The 18442-nt window shown below is 40.2% G+C and overlaps 1 protein-coding gene and 1 long non-coding RNA gene across 3 annotated transcripts in view; one reads left to right on the top strand and one right to left on the bottom strand.

Annotated features, from left to right (window-relative positions):
* Positions 1-11371, bottom strand: part of LOC127533083 (uncharacterized) — a 50454-nt gene extending 39083 nt beyond the window's left edge. For both annotated transcript variants that reach the window (XR_007940720.1, XR_007940721.1), the window contains exons 1-3: positions 11252-11371; positions 9131-9268; positions 4754-4898 (exon numbers count right to left, since the gene is read on the bottom strand). This is a non-coding gene — a long non-coding RNA (uncharacterized LOC127533083). The remainder of the gene's footprint in view (positions 1-4753; positions 4899-9130; positions 9269-11251) is intronic.
* The window catches only part of LOC110957914 (neuronal acetylcholine receptor subunit alpha-7-like), a 46615-nt gene extending 28477 nt beyond the window's left edge, over positions 1-18138 (top strand). The window contains exons 5-10 of the mRNA XM_022204153.2: positions 2565-2644; positions 4738-4905; positions 9078-9272; positions 9805-9891; positions 11276-11385; positions 13909-18138. Of these exons, the coding sequence (XP_022059845.1) occupies positions 2565-2644; positions 4738-4905; positions 9078-9272; positions 9805-9891; positions 11276-11385; positions 13909-14508 (1240 nt within the window). The 3' untranslated portion in view covers positions 14509-18138. The remainder of the gene's footprint in view (positions 1-2564; positions 2645-4737; positions 4906-9077; positions 9273-9804; positions 9892-11275; positions 11386-13908) is intronic.
* The last annotated feature ends 304 nt before the right edge of the window (positions 18139-18442 follow it).

Below are 18442 nucleotides of genomic sequence, written 5' to 3'. Positions count from 1 at the left end.
CTCTCAGGACTGCAGTACTCTAAAGAGACCTCAGATGTTGTTCCTGAAATTTGCTGAATCCACTCTCCCAGTTTTGGGATCACAGTCCTTATTGCTTGTATTACCACTGGGACCACCTTGGTCTTCTCTTCTTCCTCTGCATTTGTTTCTGGTATCCTTCCTGCTCTCAGTACATCTTCTCATGCTCATTCGTCCTGATGTTACTGTCCGCTAAGATACCCACATCTATCATAAATTCCCTCTTTTGCTCCTTGTCAACCACCACTACATCTGGTTGGTTAGCCAACAGCTGCTGCTTGTCACTCCAGAATTCAAAGTCCCACAGTACCTTAGTTCTGTTGTTCCCAACCACTTTTGGTGGTCCCACTGAGACTTATGACTTTTAACTCATACTCAGCACAGATGTTCCTGTGCACTATCACAGCCACTTAATTGTACCGTTTGGTGCGCTGTCCCAGCATGCATGCCACACCCTGCTAAATGTGCTGGACTGTCTTAAGGGCATCTTTGCACAGCCTACACTGTGGGTCCTGACTGCTATAATAGAATAGAAGCCTGCCTCTATTGCTTTGGTGCTGCTTTGATCAAAACCTCTGTTCTTAAGATCGGCCTTTTCTACCCACGAGCATGATTTCTCAATGTCAGCCACCACCTCAATTTTTTCCAGTTTGCTCAGTTATTTCACTTCCATGTCTGACCTTCCTTTGGGCTTTCTCTGTACTGCTCGAAGATTATATTCACAATAAAATTATTTGCAAGTAAATGTCATGCCATTAAAAAAAGTGTCCGTTTTTCATTTAATGGCTCTTATGTAAGAACTTTGGTTAAATGGCTGAAGAATCACATCATGAGTAAACTACATCCATTGAGATTCAGAGTCTTCATCATGGCCTTATCTTTGCCACATTCCATTTGACCTTTTGTAAACATATTCCTCCTACTTAGTGATCTGATTAAGATGTGATAAGATTATGCCTCAGCGATTCTCCTTTGATGCTCGTGTGTGCTTGCTATGCACTGTTTAGTCACACCACAAATTTTCCCACTCTATAAGGTTCAACGAACCATTTTGAAAAATCTCTTACATATCCAGGCTTTGTCTTAGTTTAAAAGCAACACTTTAATATTAACTGCACCCTGCATTAGTGCTTTGATAGATGGTTTTAAAAATGAGAAATTAAACCTTCTCATTTCAATGCTAATGCTTCCCAATGTACATTGTAGGTACGTGTATTCTAGATACCACTACAAGGCTCAATGCTAATACAGCTCATTTATTCTGGGCAATGGATGAGAGCGATTAAGGCTCTTCCTAAGCATTCTCACAGTCTCTTTGTTTTTCTACCCTCTAGTGAAAAGAATGATTAGATTTAAATTATCGATGTAGAGGCTATAAATCTCCATTGGGTAAAGCCTTGTCCTGTTATATGCCTCCTGGGCTCAGTCCCAATGCACTTTGCTAAAATTTATGCTTTACCTGTTCAACAAAAAGCCATCCTAAGAGTTCAAGTATGTCCTTTACTTTCTCCCTCCAGCCTCATACTGTAAGTGGTAGAAATATACTGATGTGAGTTAAGCTATTGTTTGGCTTTGGATGGCACTCATTCACTGTTTAAAATGACTTGTGTTAATCTAAAGTGTACCTCATTCAGTTTTGAGGGGGTTCACAAAATACCGAAAACTGTGAATGAGCTTGTTTGCATACATTAATATGTAGGAGAAAATCCTACACCTTTTACACCTACACCTGTTGTATTATTCCGCATAGTAACTTAATAAGACTCAGACTGACTGCAGATAGAACAGCACATTAAGCCTCAACCTAAAATCCGTATGCTAACGTGCTAACATGCCAGTCTTTAGCAGGTATGTCATGTTCACCTTAATTTAGTGTGTTGACACTTAAATGATCTAATTAGCACTAAAACAAGTTGCAGCTGGGCCTAATGGTAATGCCATTAGTTTTGTTGGTATTTGGGGCCAAACGAAGGTGCTGAAAAAGCTGAGACATTTTAATTAAGACAGTCTAAGACGGTATTCAGTTAAAGATTTAATTTCAGTATCCTTGAAATGTGTCTTTTACTGCAATGAATGCACAGAGACCCGTAATATCTTACATTTAAGAGTCCACAACGGTAGTTATTAGTTAGTAATTATAATCTAAGACTGGCTGTCTCAGACACATTGGTGGTTGGTTTAACTCTCAGAAACAACCAGAAACAACTGGAGATTTTTCTTCTTGTGTGAAACGTCTGATTTTTACTTTTGTGTCTGCATAATCCCCGTCTATTTGAAGGACGTTTCACGAGCAGACAACCATGTTTGTTTAAGATGATCAGTAAAATTAAACACTGTCTGTTTGGGTCTACACTAATCCTCCTTGTCTCTACCTAGCTCTGTCACCTTCATTCTCCCTTTGTGTTTGTTGTCTGGGTTTCTCTATGTAGCTGTCCTCTTTGTTGTTATCTCTGACTTAACTTTTTGACCCCTTTCAGTTTTTTTCTCTGCTAACTCTTGTCTTTTTGTTCTTCTTGGGCTTGTGTTTCAAATCCTCCTTCATGTAGTGCGGATGAGAGATTTGATGCTACATTCCATACAAATGTGCTGGTCAATGCTTCAGGATCCTGCCAGTACATCCCACCAGGTGAGATATTAAACTATATGCTGTGTAGCCCTTATTATTGCTGTTAGCACTGCAGTATTATCTCAATTATCATCTTTATTGCTGTTACAACATCTGTCCACACCACCACCGTTCATGTTCACTGAATCGAGATCATCACTGACATAAGGAACACCAGCAACACTATCATTATTATCACTCTCATTAACATCCTCCTCATTCTCGCTTAACTGCTTCTACCTTCCATCTTTATCGGTTCTGGTGATTTTCAGGTATACAGATGTCTAGGTTCAATATTGTGGAAAAAAATAAAGGTTTCCAGACATTAAGGTTACAGCAACTACTATTTCAACATGGTTTTTACCGACATCAAAGTGTAGCTTTTTGTAGGACCTGACAAAAATTTTTTAGCTCTAAATGAAAACCGATGATTTTACCTGCAAACCAAAAACACAGCAACTCAGTTGTGTTTGTTACACTCCACTAGTGAAGTGAGTGACAAGTTACAGTAATCTGATGTGTTCTTCTGTGATACATCAAAAGCACTTTTGCTTCGGGGTTGCTCGCACGCTTGTTTCCTTCAGATGCTGACATTTGAAATACTGACATGACTTGACGAGACTCAAGAGTTTCCATGTCAGTATACACTCACAGAGCACTTTATGAGGAACACCACACAGACACTAGGTAGGACTTCCCTTTGCTATCAGAACAGCCTCGGTTCTTTGTGGTATGGATTCTACAACATGTTGGAAACATTGGTGGTCAGGATTATTTCTGCAGATTTCTACATCCGTGCACCATATCCCAAAATCTGCCTTGTTGGATTCTGATCTCAAAAGACCACTGTAGCACACTGTCATGGTGATGAAACCAGTATGAGACAGCTGTTGCTTTGTAAATTGGTGCATTGTAATGCTGGGTGCAGTCATTACAATATTATAAATTGTGACTTTAACTGAATTCACATGGTCAGCAAAAACTGTCAGATGAGCTGTGATATTCTAACCATGACTGAATGGTATAAAATGCTTCAAAGTGAGCCAAGAAAGCAGCCCCCCAAGATTACACCACTGCTAGTAGCCTGCAGTTGTCAGCGAGCACAGGCTGTAGCCTCAGAGTCATGCTCATGGCTCAAAAGAGTGGTCCAGACACAGTGTTTTTGCCCATCTGCCTCAAAATTTGAAGTGTTCAGCATTCCAAGATGCCCTTCTGCACATCACAATTGTTAAAGGTGGCAATACAAATTACTGTAGCCTTTTTTTTTTTTTTAGTTCAAACCAGTCTGACTATTCTCCTCTGACCTCTTGCATGTCCTCTGACTTTTCTATTTGCAGAACTGCCACTCACTGAATGTTTTTTTGTAGACTCAGAGATCAGCAGTTTCGGAAGTATTCAAACAAGCTCGCCTGGCAGCAACAAAACAAGCCGTGGCCACTGAAATCACATTTATCCCTCATTCTAATGTTTGATAAGAAAATTAACTGAACATTCTCAGCTGTGTCTGCAAGATTTTATACATTGTACTGGTTCCACATGACTGACTGATTGGATAATTGCACAAATAAGTGATTTACTAATAAACTGCTTTGTGATATTTATGTTTTCTTGCAGTATTTTGGTGTCACAAGGGCATTTTAAAGGCATTTTAGAGAGGGAAACTGCAGTGTTCAAGTTACGTTTTGTTCATTCTTCTCATCGCATAACAAAATAAAGAAAAGGTTGGAGGGGTGATGCATAGATGTTTGAGATGCTTGAGCACCAGACTGAATATGAAAGACTCTGACAGAGTGCTTCAACATTGGCTATGCCCTTCATGTCATCTCCCAGGGAGTTAGACATCGAATCAGTGTCACACATCTCTGACAGCAGGTGTTTCAGCAACGTCGACTTCATTGTAAGATGTTGTTCTCGCTGTGTTTGTCATTCTCCATTCCCCCCCCCCCCCTTTTTTTTTTTTACAATCCTCTCTCTCCACACCTGTCTAACCCAAATTTGGGTATTAATCAAAGGCTAACAGAAGAATGCGTATTCACAGACAAAAACATACGAAGACACAAAGTGAAGTAAGTGGTTGGTTTCAAAAAGCGACTTTTTCCAACATTTTTCTGCAGGTATTCTGAAAAGTACCTGCTACATTGATGTACGATGGTTCCCATTCGATGTGCAGAAGTGTGACCTAAAATTTGGCTCCTGGACCCACAACGGCTGGCTGGTGGATCTGCAGATGATGGATGTGGACATCTCTACCTACATACCCAACGGAGAGTGGGACCTTGTAGGTAAGAAAGACAAAACAGAGTCACACTAAGACACATTCACATCCGTAAGACATGGCACTCCTGCTGTTTAATTCACATTGCTTTTAGTCATGAGTAGAATAAGTGGAGGTTGTTATTTTAGAAGAAGTTAATAGGCTATGTACTGGTAGAAATGCACAAGAATCTGCATGGTGACATAACATGGAGAAAGATGAGTTATGATGGGTGAGGCATAGATGCGTCAGGCGCAAACTGAATATGAAAGATGCTGACGCAACTCTGACAGAGCTTCTGCATTGGCTACAACCTCAAGTCATATTCCAGGGAGTCGGACATCCAATCATTGTCACACATCTCTGACAGCAAGTGTTTCAGTTATGTTACCTGCCCTGTCATTCTCACTGTCTATCATTTTGAGTCAGAGTGCTTTAGATAGTCTGGAGAATGTTGCTTCAGTGGAAGTTACCAACCCTTCAACAAAATCTGCTTCTGGCAACATTCCTGTAATGGACAGGGAAGAATAATTTGAAATATAGAACCCAACAGGTGGACTATCAGAGCTCAAAAATCTGCACTTTTAAGTTAATAAAGCACTTGAGGTAACCTCTCTAGAGTGTTACCTGACAGGCATCTGACAACTATTTGGGAGATGAGTATGTCATTTTGTTTGAATGTAAGAATTTAAGACTAACAAGCCCCAATAACACCACATATTAGCAGGTGATCTGCACTTAGACAATTTATCTGAAGAAAGAAAAAGCATGCTAATACAAAGTGTACAATACATTGCAATTGAAATGCAACTGAATCAGTCAGACCACACAGAGAGGTGGACAGGTTTGCATTGCAAGCATACACAACTAGATTGTTAAAAATGCACCCAGCAAGTTGAAGGGTCATGCTAACTCAAGCAAGTCAAACAAACGCTACAAGTAAATGCAGAGACATTCATTTAAAAGTGCCCCCCCACCCTCTACAATAAATAAATAAATAAATAAAAAATCGCAGAAGCAGCAGCAGCATTGTTTCACCTGACAGGAGATGCATCATGTTTGTTGACAAGCCTTGCCAATCTAATTTGCATACTGATATCAGATCCAGTTACTGGAACAACTGAGATAAGAGCTAATTTAACACCAGGTGTAAATGCAAAGAGCCATGGGTTGCATGTCTAGATACTACCCTGATAACTTATCCAGATACAGCTCACATGTTGATAACAGGTATAAATAGGGTGTATCACTGTTAGCACATTAGCAATGAAAATCATGGATACATTTAGTGCCCGTTTAAGCTTTTGTGCCTTTGTGTTAGTTTATATTGCACTCAATCCTTGTGCTGTTTCACTAGTTTATCAACTTTTTATTGTAGAATCTTTCTGTACTCTACACCATAAAATCCTGGTGTTGAGTCAATAAATTTGGAGGAATCTAAGAATCACAGAAAAAAAAGATAAATTACTTTCACCATTTAGCAGAAATTATGTTTGTTGATAGATGTGCCATCGCAGCATGAAGGATTCTCTCTATTCGCAGCAGTTCCACTTTACTATTCTTCTCAAACTCTGTCTGCACTACCTCGGAGTTTGTCTGTCTCTTACTGAGGAACAAAGGGAAAGAGATTCACAAGTTCAGTAAGACAATAGGGCATATAAAATACACTGTTCGTCTTTCTCCCCCATCTAATTTATTTAACATCCTTTCTTTCAATGTGGAAATGAAGAACTCATATCATCTCTAACCCAAGTTTTGGGTGCTAATCAGAGTCTATCAGAGAAATTCACATTCACAGACACAAACAGACTTTCACACAAGGCGAGTGGACCCAGCTGGCTGAGAGAATGGAGGAGGGGAGTCATGGGTGTGTGTGGTGACAGCTGGCCCAGGAATGGTTCACTTAATTCAGGCACAGCCAGGCATCAAGCTGGCCAAGAACACACACTGTCCTGGTGCCTCAGAACATGCCTATGCTCATGCTCGAGTGCACACACATTCACACAGACACCCACACAGGTTGAATGCATCTGCAGGTCGGCAATCCATCAAATTAATAGATGGCTAACAAAGGCTATTTCTCTTAGGCATCCAGGTGACAAGTTTAAGTGAAATGAAATTGAATCCGTGCAATCAATTTAAATCTAACTTTTTTTTAGCATCGAACACACACACATAAAAAACACACACATAAAAGTAAAATCAAGCATTTTTACGTGACTCAATTCCAAATGGGTTGCATATTTACATTTTTGCCTCTGATTGTGTCATCCCAGGTCACCACTTTGAATCATCACCAAACAAAGTATGAATAAAAGAGTATAAATGGTCGCTACAGCCGTACAATGATGTTTAAACCACAATCAAATTCAGGGCACTTCTGGTTGATTTCTTATGAAACAGATTGTTGATTGTGAGCCACAAGTGACTCTTCTTCACTCAGACATATGCATACACACATCTTTTCCCAACGTGTTGATATTCATCAAAAGTGCAATACAACACCACCCGTACTCCACTTTGAAATGATTGTGCATATGAAATCAATCAAAGTCAAGCTTGCTAATAATTTTTGCTCCAAATACACATACACACTTTTGTATGAAGATGAGTATATGGGAAAATGAAATGATTAAAATTTGCAGCTGTAGTCTGGTCATCTGAAGGTGACACTAAAATTCCTCCTTTCTAACTGAAAGTCCATCTACTGTACAATACTGAGGTGTGCAGCTTAGAGGCCAATAACACAGTTTTATATTTTAAAGCTAAAACTAAATGTAAGGTCACTGAACAACCGCAGCTAACTTTCAACAATCCAGGCGGTTTCTTGTTCTTTTTTTTTTCCTCACTGTAGGTTATTTTTCTTTGCAAAATATCTAAAATCCTACACCTCTGTGATAACAGCCAAATCATAGCTATGGGGGCAGCACATGTCAAAGTAATACCCATATGAATGCAGGACCAAGGATTTCCCAGCAGAGCATTGCATTCTAAGATGATAATCCATGTACACTCATCTGCCAATGGTTTTAATGTTAAAGCTAATTGGTGTATGTAAATTTACTTGATTTGTCTGCAAATCACACAGCTGTTTCACGACACATTTCCAAAGACAGATGCAGTAAGATTAAAAGACACTGCCAGCTTGTTGGCATAGGATTTAGAAGGCAAAGATTATCCTCAAGAAAGCGCCTGCTAGAAATGAAATGACAAACATTTAGGACATGAGACTTTACGTGGAACCTCTGTCTGTTTAGGGAACACACAATATTAAGCTACTGGAATTTTAGATCAGCTAAAACATATTGCCAAACAAAAGGTTCATAGTATATAACATCAGGGAATCATATTATGTACAGTATTAACTTGGGTGTCGTGCATTTGCTTCTGTTTTTCCAACAACAAGCTGCTTTCCGTGTTTGTAGGAATTTTGCTGAAATCACAACATATCGGTTTGGTTAAAGCCTGGAATTTAATACAATTCATAAAATGTACAGGACCGCAGTCTTTGTTTTTTTGTGTGATCCACTGTCCCTTACATAAAAATGCAAGATTGCGTAACAAAAAATGTCTTTTTTTATTTTTATGTCGCAGTTTTATGTCTTTCGGTCTCCAATGTATATTGATTTTAAGACCTTCGGTATGTTATTATCTGTTTGTAAAAATTCCCGTCTGTTGGACAATTTAAAAACCTTGGACCGCTGCTTTATTCTGGTGCACAGATTTTATTTCTAACAATAAATCTGACCAGTTATTCTGATGGAAAATTTCCTGGCAGTATCCTGTCTGCTGGCTGCCATAAGTTGTCGTAGGACTAATTGTTGGGCGATTCTTCTTTGTTTTTTCTAGATCATGGTTAAGTGTCTTGCTGATGCTGAGAGTTGTTGTGACTGGACAGGGGAACGTGTTTCATATATTTTTCTCACTGACTTACATTTGTCCTTTTTGACGAAGGATTCAAACCAGTCGTCTTCAGATCACAAAACTCACCTTTGAATCATATATTTGAATGTTACTTTGATTTTATTAATCACCACTTTAAATAGATACTGAATCTGTAATCAAATACTCTCTTGAACAAGTTGGAAATGACAGCAAAAGTTAAACCTAAAACTTATTCAGTCCAGCAGAACTTAAAACTGGACCTTTATTTCATAATTCAATAACTCTGACGCTCCTCCTCCTCAATTTGTCCCCTAGGAGTGCCAGCAAAGCGAAATGAGCTGTACTACGACTGTTGTAAGGAGCCCTACCCCGATGTGACGTTCACGGTCACGATGCGCCGCAGGACTCTATACTACGGCCTCAACCTGCTCATCCCCTGTGTGCTCATCTCTGGTCTGGCCTTGCTGGTCTTCCTGCTTCCTGCTGACTCTGGAGAAAAGATCTCACTGGGTACAGAGCAGAAAACATGCATCAGCAGATCTTTGTGCACGCAAACGCCACGTCACACTAACAGAAGCAGACAGTGATTCATGATTACAATCATACATGGAGACAAAAATGTATTTTTCCCCTCCTGCCTTGCTGATCTCAGCTCACCAGATCCCAACACTATCACTAAGCCGTTTGTTTGTCAGCGCTCTATGCTAATGCTGACATTATAGTCGTGAATTAGCATTTGTTTGGGATTCTATTCAGTAGCAAATGAAAAAAAAAGTGTCACAATAAACACAGCAAAGATAATCACCTGGACCTGAAAATGCCAGCATGTTTCAAAAATGTCATTCAGTAAGACGCGGTCCCAGTAAATATGAAAGAAGTATACCCCTGAGGGTGGCAAAGAGAGTAATTACTCACAGCTTTTTTCACATTTTGAAGCCACCAGCTGCATTTGTTTCGAGTTCTCTCAAATCATAATTTAAGAGAAAAATAGATATGTGATGAAAGAAATTCATCCTCTGTGTTTGTGCTCATCTCTCTTCAGGCATAACAGTGCTGCTGTCTCTAACAGTGTTCATGTTACTGGTAGCAGAGATCATGCCTGCCACTTCAGACTCTGTTCCTCTGATTGGTAAGACCCCATTATGCTCTAAGTATTGCTCATTTTGGTGATTATGACTTTGAAAGTGATGCAAAGGAAAGAACAAAACAATTCAGATGGGTTTTAAAAATGATCAAGGGTTTTCTGAACAATGAATTATTTGGGATTGATAAGCTGAAGTGCATTTCCATGAATTTCCACTGGCCTCTTCATTTACCACTTCAGATTAACACAATTTAAAATAAAACAATGCAGAATCCAGGAAAGTGCTTAATTCTAAAATGATGCTCTAAAGTCATTGTTTTTGCAAAAATGCTACATTTCACCCTCCATCCTCCACCTGAATCTGACCTTCTGCAGGGAGCTATGAGAACATGTTGGACAAGCTGCAGGGTTGGTAGTGGGTCAGCGTGTGGATTTAAAAAATATATATATATATAAGTAACTGTTCAGACAGACAGATAACCTAGGAATGCTGATGGATTCAAAAGAATCATTTACCCAGCAGAAGTAGATCTTGGTTTGCCACGGAGTCAGGGGAGATATTTACACCTAATATTCTCACCACAGGGAAACCTGGAGCAAACCATTTTCTTTGCACAGACTCACCGATATGCGGCAGCTGGGGGAGGGGTATGTGGTTGTGCGGGGAGGTGGGTGTTTGCTTGCTGATGCAGAATGTGAAGATCATGCTCAGTGTCGGAAATAAACAGAGTGGCATCGTATAAGATCATAGTGATGCAGACCAGAAGAAGCAAGGCAGCAGGCTATGAGATGGAAATTGAATGCTGCAGCCAAAGATGCTGCTTAGCATCATCTGGCAGCTCAGTGATCTAAAACGAAACCATTAGCAAAACTGGCCTTTATTGTTGTAGCTGTACTAACACGTCACAGATGAAGCAGAACTGAATGATTGCGGTAAAACAACAAGCTCTTCAGCATTAGTTCCAACAGGTTTTCATACAGCTCCAGTTATACTTTGACACAGAAATTATAGAGAATAATTTGATTGGTCTGACTCTCTCAAGGTCACTTGCAGAACAGCTGTGTGTGCTCGCATACATGAGTATGAGCTGTATTTCATGTCGTCTGCAGCTTCCAGTGTCTCCAAGCCTGTGTATGTTTTAGTTGGATGAAAGATTAGGAAGCAAACTATTAGTCATCCTCCTAATAGCCACAGGGGTGTTATGACCTTTTATTTGTTGACATAGTTAAAACTGACTAATCAACCGACTGGCTGGGCAACGTTTCTGACTAGACACAATGCTTACTTTTCATTATTGTTGCACTAAAAAATAATAATAAAAATCAGCATTACACTTCAGATAAGACGCTGCAATTTCTGTTAATGACACTGTATTAATTGTCCTCTCTGGAAAATGTGACATACCGATGCGTTTCCATTCCTCTTCAGCTCAGTACTTCGCCAGCACCATGATGATTGTGGGCTTGTCTGTGGTTGTAACCGTGCTGGTTCTACAGTTCCACCACCATGACCCCCATGGAGGGAAGATGCCTAAATGGGTAAGTTAACACACACAAGCAATAAGTCTCAACAACATAAGTAGTCGTACATCATCCAGGACACAACAAAGCCACAGTTTCAGCCTTTTTGAGTAAAACAGTGACATCTCCTCCAAGACTGTGAGAGATTTTGTCCTTAAATAACAACGAACATGTCCTGAGATCCAAGCAGATCTGGTTTGCGATCTGGCTTCCCCCAGTTGTTGTTAAAAAGCCAAAAGCTTTGGAGCCAGATTAAAAGTAATACTGTCATACTCATGCAAGCTACTGAGCTACATTCATGCAAAGCAGTAACAAAAACACAAACATAGATCCGACTGATGCAGCTGTAGAGGGTGTCGTAAGTCTTAAATCTGCACATTTTTAGATGGTAGCTATCAGTCACTGTTAGTAATAAAAACTATATGGGGACAATGTATCAGAGGATTCAGAAATGAGTAAGCATGAGCACAATGTTAGGTTGGAAAAAAAGAAATGCATTTCTGTACAATTATTAGGCTCTAATCCTAATTTGAAAAAAATAATTAATTCTGTACTTATGAACCATCCTCCGCTTTCCGATATACTGTATTTTGTTTAGCAATGTGACTATTTCATATTATGTACAACCTTGTGGCTTAGATCTTAATTGGTGTCGTTCAGTATAGCCTTCTTTAACCCTTGCCTCAGGTTAAATCAGGACCAGCTCTCCGTTTAAAGGGTTAGATTCTATCTGCCTATTAGTATTCCACCTAACAGGTTTCAGCAGAATAATTAAGCTGGTGTCGAGGAATACTCGCCTAGGTCCTAACTGTCTTCTTCCAAACGTCTTACCCCTCTTACTCCAATAAATACTCTCTTACTAAGCAGCCCACCTAAGTAGTAGAATTGATTTATTGAACACGTTTGTTAACGACAGCTTTCCTCTTAAAACTGTGGCACTTGTTGATATTCCTAGGTTCGTTTTAGAGGTTTGGATAACTAACCCCAGGGGTAATGTTTAAATAACTAGTTGGATTAAAGTAACCTTTAAGAACCATTAGATTTAATGCACACAATCAACTTAACTTTTTACCACTATGCAGAATAGGTGAATCATAATCATTTCATTAGACTTCTCTTTAAATGCAATATAGCGTTTTATTAAGCAATTATTAGCAGGGGCACAGCATTATTCATGATTAAACAATTTAATTATTTCTGATTATTTCTAACTTAACTAAATTAAACTAAGCTGAGCGTACCTAAGAATCTTCTCTAATTAGTAAATTTAGGAGAGAGAGCGGACAGCCAGGCCTTAGCTGCCACGCCCGGTCTTGACCTGCGTCTAGTTGAACTCCTCCGTGGACCAGCAGACTCGGTACGAAGTCTTCTTTGTGGGCAGAGGGTGTTCTTCATAGGCAGGGGGAGTGGAGAGGTCCCGATAGCCAATCGTTGGTCTGGCAGTTATCTTTAGTAGCAGCTGGAACACAAGTGCGGGCGTCTCAGCTGTCTTCTCAGTCGGATGGTGGTGGTGGAAAGCCCCCGTCTCATCAGGCTGTGGTGGGTCACTGGGTCCTCCAGCCCCTGGAGTGGAGCAGCCCTCTGCTGCTGCCTCCTGCGCCTCTCTGGATGCCATGGGTGCTTGCCTCTCTTCATCTCTTTGGACAACTGCAGACCTCTCAGGACTCTCTGTCTGGCAGAGTGTGGTCTTCGCTTGTTGAACAAAGTCAGAAAAAGACTTTGCCTCCAACGATGTTCTCAGCGAACTCTGGAGCCTAAGTCCCGCGTTGTCTTCACGTCTCTTGGGCAAAAGGGTCCGGTGAAGATTCTTCAGAACTATGGCGATGCTCCCCGGCAGCTCTGGCGAGCAGCATCTCTCCCCTCCGGGGGAGAACTCCGAATTCAGTGTCTGTGTCTCTGGGTTTTATACCCTAGCTCGGCTTCAGCTCAGCACATACACATTTTCACACACAATTCTAACTAATAGGTACGCCCAGGTAATTAATTCATAGGTTTAAGACACAACCTTCTTCCTATCACGCATACATCATTCTTTCCATCTTTTCTGTTAACACATCCACTTGTTACACACACTTCAGTTGTCATGACAATGTAGGCCTGAGCCCATCCTGTCATCCTGTGGAAACTCCAAGTTCCTCATTTCTGAGGAGACTTCTGCTTTTCCCATCCTGTCTGCATACAGCTCAGAACAGCACAGATTACTTCCATTCAAAACTCACTTAGTTACACTGAATCACTTCTTTAAATCATTTTTCTTAGCATGATCAAATAACTTATTTTAAATCATTCTCTTCTATAGCAATCATCATTTCCAGAATATATATCAGCCTATTAAAATCATTCTTGCATCAAGCATAAGCATAATCATGTGGTTAACTTATATAGTTTCTCATTTTAACTTTTCATTGGTTTGCTTAAAGCTTTTATTTAGGTGGTGGTTGCTCCTGGGATCTCAAATAACTAGGCCCCACTTGACATTGGTTTTCTCAGTTTTTCTGCTTTCTTGCCTATGTTCTTGTCTTTTGCCACCTCTTCATCCAGGTCAGAGTCATTCTCCTCAACTGGTGTGCTTGGTTCCTCCGCATGAAGAAGCCTGGAGAGGAGAGACGAAGAGTCGTGAATTCAAGTAGTCCTTTGACCTACAAGTATCCCCATTCTCCTCCTCACCACACCAGCACCAGTAGCATTCAGATGAACACCATACCAGGGCAGGCGTCCACCCAATCAACCACCACCAATGGGAGCATGAACCTGTACTTTGGTTACCATTCAATGGGCACAGACAACCCAGCTTTTCCACCAAGCACTGATTCAGGTGTGGTGGTGTGCGGTGGTGGAGGAGTTGGGGGAAACCACCTTAATGGCTCCTCCCAGCATGATATAATCTCGGATCAGACACGGACTTTGCTGTTGGAGCAGGTTCCGGAAATTTCTCGGATCCTGGAGGAGGTGCAGTACATTGCAGGCCGCTTCCGGGAACAGGACGAGGGGGAGGCAATCTGCAGTGAGTGGAAGTTCGCAGCGGCAGTCGTGGATCGGTTATGTCTGGTGGCTTTCTCGCTCTTCTCCATCATCTGCACCTTCACCATCCTCATGTCAGCACCCAATTTCATTGAGGCGGTGTCCAAGGACTTCACATAAGGCTGATCTCTACCCTCTCTGAGGCAAAAGAGAGGCAAAGTCAATAGTAAAAATCCTGACACGATTAGATGTGTGCCACACAATACAACTACGATGACTTTAAAATCGTCGTTCCTGTACATCAGTACCAATCATTTCCCTCTATCCATTATATATGTGTCAGTAGTAAATGGTTTGGGTGATGTGGTTTTTCCCTGTCAGGGTGGCTCCCCCAGCTCACACCATATGTACAGTGTGCCATGTAGCGGGTTGAGACTACATACAGTAGTTAACGAAGTAGAAACTCACACTAATGCACTTTTTATCTGTATCCCAGCTGCACCACATCATTTACATGCCACAGCTTTGGCTTCTCATCTCATCAGAAAATCCTGTTTGCACTCTTTCCCTTCCAGCTCTTTCTTTTCAGCTACTCTTCTTCCCATTTCCAGGGTCTGTCACCTCTGTGTATCTTCTAGAAATGGCTCAAGTAAATGCTTTCAGCAGTTACATAAAATAAAGTCAGTCAGTGTTTTTTCAGGCCACTATGCTTTTTTTTCCTATTTTTAAATAAACATGTTTTAGTGTAATCTGATTAAGCTGAAACGTAATCTCGACACACTCACTCACAGCTCTTTCAACTAGGGCTCCAATAAGTGATTATTTTCAGATAATGCCAATATGCTTCTTGATAATTCTATTTCTCAACCAGTATACAAAATTCCAGAAATTAAAGGAAAAGCTCTGTTATTTCCCCAAGCCAAGAGATAGTTTCATTTCACCAGCAGTCCAAAACACTAATACAGTCAGTTTTCTCTCACATATAACAACAACAACAAAAACATTCATTAATTTTTTTCTATTATCTCTACCATGTCACTCTCTTGTTAACATACTCCAATCAGCCACGACATTAAAACCACTGATGGGTAAAGTGAAAAACACTCATCATCTTGTTACAGTTTTCTGTTGTGAAACCTTGGGTCAGGGTTATTACCCTGACACTTACCACCCATTAAAACATTGTTGCAGAGCAAGCACATCCCATCATGCCCATGACATCCCCTGATTATAGTGAAGTGCCCCAGCTGGACAATGCACCCTGCCACACTGCAGAAACTTCCAGAAACATGATACCGGAACCCAAGGTGCTGACCTGGCCTCCAAACTCCCCAAAACCAAACCAGCATCTGCAAGATGTGTCAGAACAAACCAGATCCATGGAGGTCCAACAGTACAACTCTCAGGACCTAAAAGGATCCACTGCTCACAGGTGTGCAGGTGGTTTTAATGTTGTGTCTCACTGGTGTATTCATATTATTCTTGCCTTTCCTCATTTGTTGAGCTTCCTTTTCTTACAACCATCTTTTTGTCCAGACAAGTTCCACAGTCATAAATGTGGCTAAGAGATCCATCGGTATCAGTGAAAGTCATACTTAAATGTGACATTTCTGCTTTTTGCTCTTTCCAAGCCATGTTATTAAACTGTGAAGTAATTCCACAAGGGATCGACCAGAATTTATCTTAGCCTCAATCCCTTGTGAATACAGTTCATTGAGTGTTGTTAGCATATCATACATTTTTTTAACAAATAACTCTTTCATTTACAATGGATTTATTTTTTGATGTGATTTGGTGTTACATTACTTGTGCGCTAGCTACAGAATGTGTTGCCGTACTCTGAGAACAATTATGAAAGACGAACAAATCAAGCAATGATTAAACGACAGTATTTTTAAATGTATTTTGAGGGGACATCACCCCAGTGGAGATGCATTTGGCACTAATCTTTTTGTAGCGCAGAGTGCTTTGTGTGTGTGGTTTTTTTACTCTCTAATACTCAGTGAAAGGTTAACACTTTTCCTTCTCTAATCTCTTGCAACAACATGCAACAAGGATTACTGGGTGACTTTATGTAACAGACTTGTGCTAAATCTCGTCTCTTCTCACCAACCGAGCATCCTCTCTGATCTGGGTGGGCCGACAGCCACCCACCCTGAGTGTGGTTCTGTTAAAAGGGAGTTTTCCTGCCCAATGTCGACAAGTGCTTGATGGGGGAAACTATTGGTTTTCTCTCTATAACACTGAATGGCTTTGACCTTTCTATGTGAAGTGATGTATATTCTAATTTGGAGCGTTATGAATCAAACTAAATACAATTGAATTCCTCAGAGGTATATGATACGAGTGAATTCCTACTGTCACACATGCTACTCTACTCATGGAGCTCTCTGACAGCGCTTGGCCATTTTCAGTGCTGTTTTAAGAGAAACTCAGGAAGAATGAAAGTAAGAGCATACAGTACACTGCTTGACTACTCTCAAAATAGCAACTGAAATGGAATTCATGCTGTTCCAGTGAATCAATGGGCCAAGTTCAGACAAATAACTGCCACCCGTTGACTGCCTGTCATTACACTTCTACATTGTAAACCATCTGGCCAATCTACTCCTAATGGAAAAACGGCAAAAGGTGAAGCCAGTGTTGTCTGAAACACATGCAAGGACTTTGCACTGTTGATTTCAACATTCAGCACCCATTACACTGTTTGTTTTTATGTTGAAGCTACAACATTTGGCTTAAAGGTAACTAAAGCACTCAGTTGTTTTGTAACAAAAAAATGTCCCAAAATAGCATTGGAGACACTAGTATTGTAATTTTAAGGCAATAATTAGCCTCTCACATCTGTGTTGTGGATATGAAGCCAAGGTCTGTAGCTTGTAGTCTAAAAGCAACAATCCAATATGGCATTCATCACTACTCAAACTGCCATTCTGCTACAGGAAGAGTGAGACTAGTGGTTTACATCTCTTGCCAATCTTTAGAATGGTCTAACTCTTGTCAAGAAATTAGACTACCCAGATTCTCCCCAAAGTTTGTGAATACTCAGTTTGTTATTGCACATTGTGTTTGGATATTGTAAATTGGAGTGGTTGAAACACAATGGAAAGTATTACTGCAATGAGAACATGATTTGCTTTTGGTTTATGACAAATAATATGTGGGTAAAAATACATGTGGGCCAGGGGGAAGATGGGTCTTGACTGCTGTAAGTATGTTGCCTAATAAATCAAGGGATAATGGAAAACCTTGATCATTGACTCATCTTGGAGATTTGAACAAAGATGCAATGACTCATATTAGATATTGAATGAGGAGTGTCTTCTATGTACATTTGATGGACTGACAACTAAAGACAGCCAATTATATAGATTCTTTGTGAGACAAGCTGACCGATTTCTACTGTTGCTCACTCATGTTGATGCTTGTTCAGCACGTTTTCCATGTGAGAAGCATCTATGACAGTGAAAGTGTTCAAAATGTGAACAGAGAATTAGATGTTTCAGAGAAAAAGACATTGTGTAATTCAAAAGACAGTATGTTGAAGCTGAAACCACACAACTGGCTCCATTAGCAGCATTGCAAAGGTGAAACTAAGTACACTGAAAATGACGGTGTGACTGTTTCCTTTTTGCCATGCTACATTTTTCTTTCTTTTAAATCAGTGTTTTGATCAATTTGAGTGTCTTTTTCTTTGTGTTCTGTGCCTCTCTGCTCAGTATGATTCATTCTCATTTGAATAATGTACATAAATGCACACTGTACATGACTATTTTGAAAAAAAATTGAAATAAATGAGAAACACAATGATCATTCACCTTTGAGTGGCTGACATGCTACAGTTCACCAAATAATACCCTTTTCTTGGTTGTCAGGGTTGTCAACCCCTCTGCATTCTTTCTGGAAGTGATTGGGTTATTACTGGGGTGCTTTCGTCAGTCTGTCCAGACAGGCAGTGTAATGACAGCGTGTCATCCAATGTGCCCTGTGAATCATTCCATGTTATCGCAATAGTATTGTTCACACAATTATACAAGATGTCACATTACATCTTAAAAAAGTGCCATTTCCCCCCCTTATAATAAGCTTTAACAAAGGAGTTTGACATTTTGAA

This window comes from Acanthochromis polyacanthus, chromosome 3, assembly GCF_021347895.1.
Source record: "Acanthochromis polyacanthus isolate Apoly-LR-REF ecotype Palm Island chromosome 3, KAUST_Apoly_ChrSc, whole genome shotgun sequence".
In the NCBI taxonomy this organism is placed as follows: domain Eukaryota; kingdom Metazoa; phylum Chordata; class Actinopteri; family Pomacentridae; genus Acanthochromis; species Acanthochromis polyacanthus.
The sequence above is the reverse complement of the archived record's forward strand: the minus strand, read 5'-3'. Positions and strand labels throughout refer to the sequence as shown.